The sequence below is a fragment of the Dichomitus squalens genome (genome assembly GCF_000275845.1).
Source record: "Dichomitus squalens LYAD-421 SS1 unplaced genomic scaffold DICSQscaffold_146, whole genome shotgun sequence".
NCBI lineage: Eukaryota > Fungi > Basidiomycota > Agaricomycetes > Polyporales > Polyporaceae > Dichomitus > Dichomitus squalens.
In genome coordinates, this window is record NW_006767028.1 from 1 (window position 1) to 6,174 (window position 6,174).

The window sequence follows — 6,174 nt, forward strand, 5'->3', positions numbered from 1 at the left end:
AAGTAGGGTAGAGTAGGCGGCGGATATCCGTCGGGGGGCGGGACCTGTGGCGCTCGTTCCGCGAGCTTGCCATCTTGACGCCAGGATTCCAACAACAGCACGGTGCTCTTCGAGGGTGGTGCTGAAGATGAGGATGTCATCGAGGTAGACAGCGACCTTTCCTGCAGCGATCAGGTCAGTGAAGATCGAGTTCATTAGAGCTTGGAACGTGGCAGGGGAGTTGGTGAGTCCGAACAGCATGACCCACGGCTCAAATAGATCTCGATCATGGACTGTAAACGCAGCCTTCCACTCATCACCCTCCTTGATGCGGACGTTGTGGTAGCCCCAACGGACTTCAAACTTGGTGAAGTACTTGGCCTGACGCAGGCGACTGATGATGTCCGATGCGAGGGGAAGAGGGTACCGATTCTTCACCGTGATCTCGTTGAGCTTGCGATAGTCCTGGACTAGACGGAGCTTGCCATCCTTCTTCTTCACGAAGAAGACCGGGGACGCCATCGGGGACTTGGAGGGGACAATGTAGCCTTTCCGAAGGTTTTCCTCGAGGAACCGGTCGACTTCCTCCTGCTCGTTGGGCGACATCGGGTAGGCCTTGGAGCGTAGAGTTTCTGGGGCGTCGGGTTTGAGGTCGATGGCATGGTCGTACGGCTTGTGTTCCGGGAGGCGTTCTGATTCGGTCTCAGAGAAGACCTTCGAGTATTGTCGGTACTCCTCTGGAACGATCTCCTCGAACGTGCGTTTGGGCTTGCCTTGGTTGGCCTTCTGCGCGAGCTCCGTGGAGTAGGTGTACCCGGCGGCGCACCATAACTCCTCGGTCGTGTCCTCCAGAACCTTGGCCTTCCACCACTTCCTTCGCTGCACCCGGTTGGCGGCAATCCGCTCAATACCGGGTTTCCATTCCGTCTCAGCCTCTGTTTCCTCCGCACCAACCTCCATGGTGCCTTCCTGCCAGTCAATGTCCGGATTGACCCTACGAAGCCAAGGTAAACCTAATACGACGTCTTCGGGGCCCAGATCTGTAACTAGGAACTCGAGCCATTCCGTGTAGTCGCCCATAAGTACTTGTAATCTAACGTAATGGGATATGCTGCCTGCACTGTTCTTGGAGCCATCGATGTTGTAGAGGGGAATGTCTCTAGCCAGCCTATGTAAATAAACATTGTTCTTCTTTACGAAACGGTGGCTGATGAAAAGGGCTGTTGCCCCACTGTCTATCATAGCTGCGGAACGTACACTACGGTTTCTGCCTTTAAGTATCACACTGACGCGGAAATGCGAGCTAGACGGGTTTAATTCGGGAATGATACACGAACTAACACTATCGTACAGGCAGGGGTCAGGGATCTGGGGGGGCGAAGAGTCCGTAGTCGTACCAGAGGGCGCCGCTGCGGCAGCTTTCCCACGCGCCTGCTCTAAAAAGACTTCTGGAGGGAAGCAAGCTGATCCGTGAGGGCCTTCTGCTGCTCCATGAGCTGGGCGATGAGGGTGTTGGTCGCTCCAGCGTCTGTGGACGACGACGTCGACGCTGCGACCTGGGGTTCCTCGGGTCCCTCCTCCGTTGCAGCGAGCTTCTGCGATCGGGGCTTCTTCAGGAACTTGTCCATGCATACCGTCTCGCGGTGCCCTACACGGCAACAGTAGTTACAGACGTCCTGGTCGTGGCCCCCGTCCTTCTTGACGTGCACCGTAGACCCGCAACTGTAGCACTTGCCGCGCATGAGGCGGTTGAACTCTTCGCGCGTGCAAGTGGCGTCAATGTCCATCGCGTTCGGGTTTCTGGTCGGCGATGTGAAGGGTGTGGTGTGCAGCGGGGCTGTTGGTTTGGTGGCAGTGGCGGTGGTCATGGTGCGTCTGCGCTGACGTTCTTGTTCGGCACAGCTGTCACAGTTTTCTTGTGCCACGTGACCTGGGGGTCATGTGAACCAGGACAGACGCTCACCTTGACCACGGACAACTCGTATCGGAAAGTGGAGGAGCCAGGATCGAACCCAGGACCTCGTGGGGTCCGGGAGCGCCCAGCCTCACTCACTGGCAGGTGACTCACATGTCAGCAGGGGGGCTTACTCATCGGAGGAGGCCCGGACTTAGCATGACTCAGGTGTTAGTCATGAGGATGTCATGTGACAGGTCAGGAGGCAGGGTATGAGTCAGCGGACTCTGACCAAGCAAGGGACAATAGGGACCTGGTCTGTGCACCACTGTATTTGTATAAATAGTAGGGGGTCTGAGGCAGAGAACCTCAGACTTGATCTTCTCGTCGATCCCCCATCTCCTTTGTAGGTAGCTAGCAGCCCTACCTCTTCACTGCCCCTTCTAGTCTAGGGAATCTACTTGCTTACCTCACCTCTTGCTGTGTCACTTGTGGTTGCTTCGCTCCCCAGCACCAACCCCTTCACAAGTAAGCTTGTCTTTGTTTGTCTGGTGGCACAGCTCGTCGGCTGTGACAACAGCGTTGGCGGACACGGACATCAATGTCCGAGGAGATGGTGATGAGATCTTCCAGGGACGCAATTGGCCTTGCCGTGTGCACCAGCTCGTCCTTGATGGAGTCCGCAAGGTGTTCGTAAAAGCGGTCGCGGAGGTCTGCCTTGGAGTAGCCGGTGCGGGTGGAGACCTCATTGAACCGTGCGGCGTACTCCGGAACAGTCATGGTGCCTTGCCATAGCGTACGGAGACGTTCCTTTGCGTCCACGGCCTCATCCACGGTTTCAAAACGGGCCTTAAACTGGGTGCGAAATTCTGTCCACGAGCCTTTGAATGGGGTGGTGCCCTGCGTGATCTCCTCCATCGCCGGAGTGGCCCAGAGAGCCGCACTGTCCTGCATGAACGAGAGGACCGCCCAAATCCACTGGTCGTCGTGCGCACCGATCGCGTTGCCCATGGCATCGATGTGGTTGAGTGTCAAACCTTGGGACATGGCCCAAAGGGTGAATGCGGCCAGGAAACACCGTGCCTCACCTCCTTGTTCACCTTTGAAGGGGGAGGGCTTCTGGACAGCCTTCAGACTGTTGGCTCCGGTGGTCGAGTTGGCCAGCTGTGCCATGGACTGAGTGAGGAGGGTCATCGACTGGAGGAAATTTGAACTCGCACTCCCGAAGGCTTGAGTGTCGGCGCTCAAATTAGCTACATGTTCTTAGAGCAGAGAGTGAATGTCAGCCTCAGACGTGTCCGTCGACGCGTCCGTCGAATGATGTCATGCGTGAAGATTGTGAAGAAACATACTTCCAGGGTCCATGAAAATCATATTGAACGCTTTGTGACCCTGAGCTCTGTTCTGTACCATCAGTATGGCCGACCCTAGCGATCTGGCAACAGACTTACAACAAAAACTCTCGCAAGCGCCCACACTTCGACAATCAAACCTTAAGACAATCCCTACTCAACTCCTTCTCTCGGAAGAGCACCGTACGGCCCTGCAGGGAATCTGTGATGCTGGTCAGCTTGTTTCCCACAGACATCGGAATGATGCAGATGATCAAGGCATGTATTACTTTATTCTTTTATGTAATATATGCATCATAAGTCACCAGGCCGTGCCCTTGATTTCTTTGACAACCTCGGTCTCCACTTACCAAGCATATACAATCGGGATGTGTCATCAAAGTGGTCCATCCGCTTCTCAAAAGCCGTGCCCTTGACTACTTCCGGATATATACGCACAACATACATTTTTCAGTGTATATGCGGCTCTGACCATGCTGCCGGTGCCAGGGTCACCAAGAAGCGCCAGATGCCGTGGGACAATCTCGGCTGCAATGCCTTTGTCCGTGTTGTTGCAACTTTTGACGCCCAAACTCGTGCGTGGCAATTCTGTAAGAATGATATTTGATCTCACTTAACACTAGCCCGCACACTTATCGCCTTCAACGAGTTTTGGGGCCTCTTCAAACACTCAGAAGATTGTGAGGCGGCCATAACAGCAGTTCGCGATGTCCGGTTTCCCCTCCATCCAGATATCCGGCAATATGCGGGCTCCTTGCTTCGAAAAGGGGTGTCTGGACCATCGGTTTATACCCAGGCCAATGCTTGGGCACAGATTCGTCATCCTCCGATCAAAGCGGCATGGGACCCGTACTACCGGTACATCTACCTTCCTCATGACACCTCCTCTATCTATCGCAGCCTCAAGCTCGAAATGGGAATCAGACAATGTTCTAGACCACACGAGAACATTGATGCCTGGTTCCGACAGACCAACCCTAACCCTCCTTCATCAGAACTTGCTGATGCCTGCCTGTTTTATCAACCTTTTGTCCAGGGTCAATCTGATCGATTCATCTTGATCTTATCAACTCCGGATCAACAGGCCTGTGCCTGGCGCTATGGGCATGGGAAGATCATTCTCGTCGATCTAACATTTGGCTTCTCTTCGGCACGCGCTAATGTCTGGATTGTTATGGTCATTGACGAGGCCTATAAAGGCATTCCAGTTGCCTATATCCTCTTCTCAGCCAAAGAGGAGACATCGGAGCGCGGTGTCCATGCAGACTACAACAAACATCTTCTCACCCAGCTTCTATCACACTGGAGCACAGCTATGGGGACCAATCCGGAGGGGGTTCAGTTCCAGCCCCAAGTCGCTGTCAGCGACAATGACATCAAGGAGCGCCATGCGATGACATCAGTCTGGCCAGACATCAAGCTTCTTCTTTGTCTCTTCCATACTTGGCAGGCCTGGCGGAACGCCCTGAACCGCTCCCTCGGTCCCCTTCCAAAAGGGGATGAAAGGATGGAAGTCCGCACCCGGCTTGCACGGTTTTGCATGCGACTGTAAGTCCTGCTTTAGGGATTAAGCAATTGTTTTAACCGATATGACAGCCTGCGTCGACTATAGCAATGCACAGGCAGCCTTCAAAGAGGAGGAAGCCTTCTTTAGGGCGCTGCACAGCCGCCGGGCCGGATCAGAGAAGAAGCGCGGAGCCGCGGGAATCAAGTTCCTGAAATATCTGTCAAGTTTTCTCGCAACAGAGGAATACTGGAAACAGTGGTCTCGGGCTGGCGTCCTCGATGCAGCGGCTACTCTTGGCGTTACACCAGAAGAGGTCCCACGGACCACAAACCATTTGGAGAGTCACAACAACCATCTCAAAGGCGACTACTTTGCAGATCACACGCATGGTGGGCGCCTTCCCCGTTTGGACATTTGGATTATTGTTCTCGTCACTGCCGTGATCCCAGACTTCTTCTTTCGGCGTGAGAACATGCGAACCCTCCAGGAGCAGCGTGCCTTCCTCCAGACCGCTCCACATGCCCGTTCTAGGAATTTAGACGCCCCGGTCTCTCCGGTAGAGCCTGTCCTCCCTGTGGCTATGCAACCTACTCCCTCGGACTCCCTTCCGGCTGCTGCTGACGGTCTCTCACTCACTAGCTTTGAAAGTGACTTGCTGGGTTCTATGCTGGCTGACTCTGGGGATTCTCATGGCGATATCTCTGATCTAGACAACTCTCTGGACAGCACTGCCTCGAATATGGATGACTCTTGGCTGGCTGAGCCAGAAATAGCTATGGGCGCCACCCAGATCTCAGCCGATCTAGCTTCTCTGACACCTGACCCAGTTAGGGTTAGGGCTGATCACTCAGTCTCGTCCTCTCCAGCCAATGCCAATGCTCGGACCATTCTGATGCAAGAGTTGCTGCAGGCCACTGATTGTCACGGACGTTGGACAGACGCCCCTTTTTGCCGCCCATTCCCCTCCCCTTGACGCCCACCTTCCATTTTCGGACCATTTCCTTTCTTAGCCCATCCCAGTTTGGACACTGTAGATACGTTCCCACTGCCACATGCTCCGCTCCCGTGATCACCATGCTCTTGCCTTTTCTTTCTCGCCCTTTGTTCTTCCTTTGTCATCTTCACTGCCTCGCTCTCGCGCTTTGTCTTTGGTTGCTAAGCAGCCCCTCGAGTATATAAGGACCCCCTTAGGCGCTCCCTAGTCCCCATCTCGACCTCTTGGTCATTGGGACTAGGTGAGTGACCATAGCGTTGTACTTCCCTTCGAGTGCTAATGTATAACTTGGTCATTGGGACTAGTCTGTCGCCATCTGCGTGAAGACTAGCTTTCGTCGGTCTCGTGCCTCTGTGCCGGCCGCCGCTCTGCCCCCGTCGAGTTTTCTGATACGTTTATCCCTCTCACCCTCTCTTCTCCCCTTTCGGCTCCTCACCGCTCGCCTACG

At 54.6% G+C, this 6,174-nt stretch overlaps 2 protein-coding genes across 2 annotated transcripts; one reads left to right on the plus strand and one right to left on the minus strand.

Annotated features, from left to right (window-relative positions):
- Positions 1-1,415: 1,415 nt before the first annotated feature.
- On the minus strand, positions 1,416-3,046 carry DICSQDRAFT_73487 (uncharacterized protein; the record flags this gene model as incomplete). The annotated part of the gene is made up of 2 exons (XM_007371635.1): positions 1,416-1,859; positions 2,432-3,046. The coding sequence occupies 2 exons, from the start codon at positions 3,044-3,046 to the stop codon at positions 1,416-1,418; spliced, it is 1,059 nt and encodes a 352-aa protein (XP_007371697.1).
- A 468-nt stretch (positions 3,047-3,514) lies between these two features.
- On the plus strand, positions 3,515-5,189 carry DICSQDRAFT_73485 (uncharacterized protein; the record flags this gene model as incomplete). Its single annotated transcript, XM_007371636.1, has 3 exons — positions 3,515-3,800; positions 3,849-4,773; positions 4,838-5,189. Coding segments are annotated over 3 exons (1,563 nt in total), but the record flags the coding sequence as incomplete, so codon positions are not given.
- Positions 5,190-6,174: the final 985 nt, after the last annotated feature.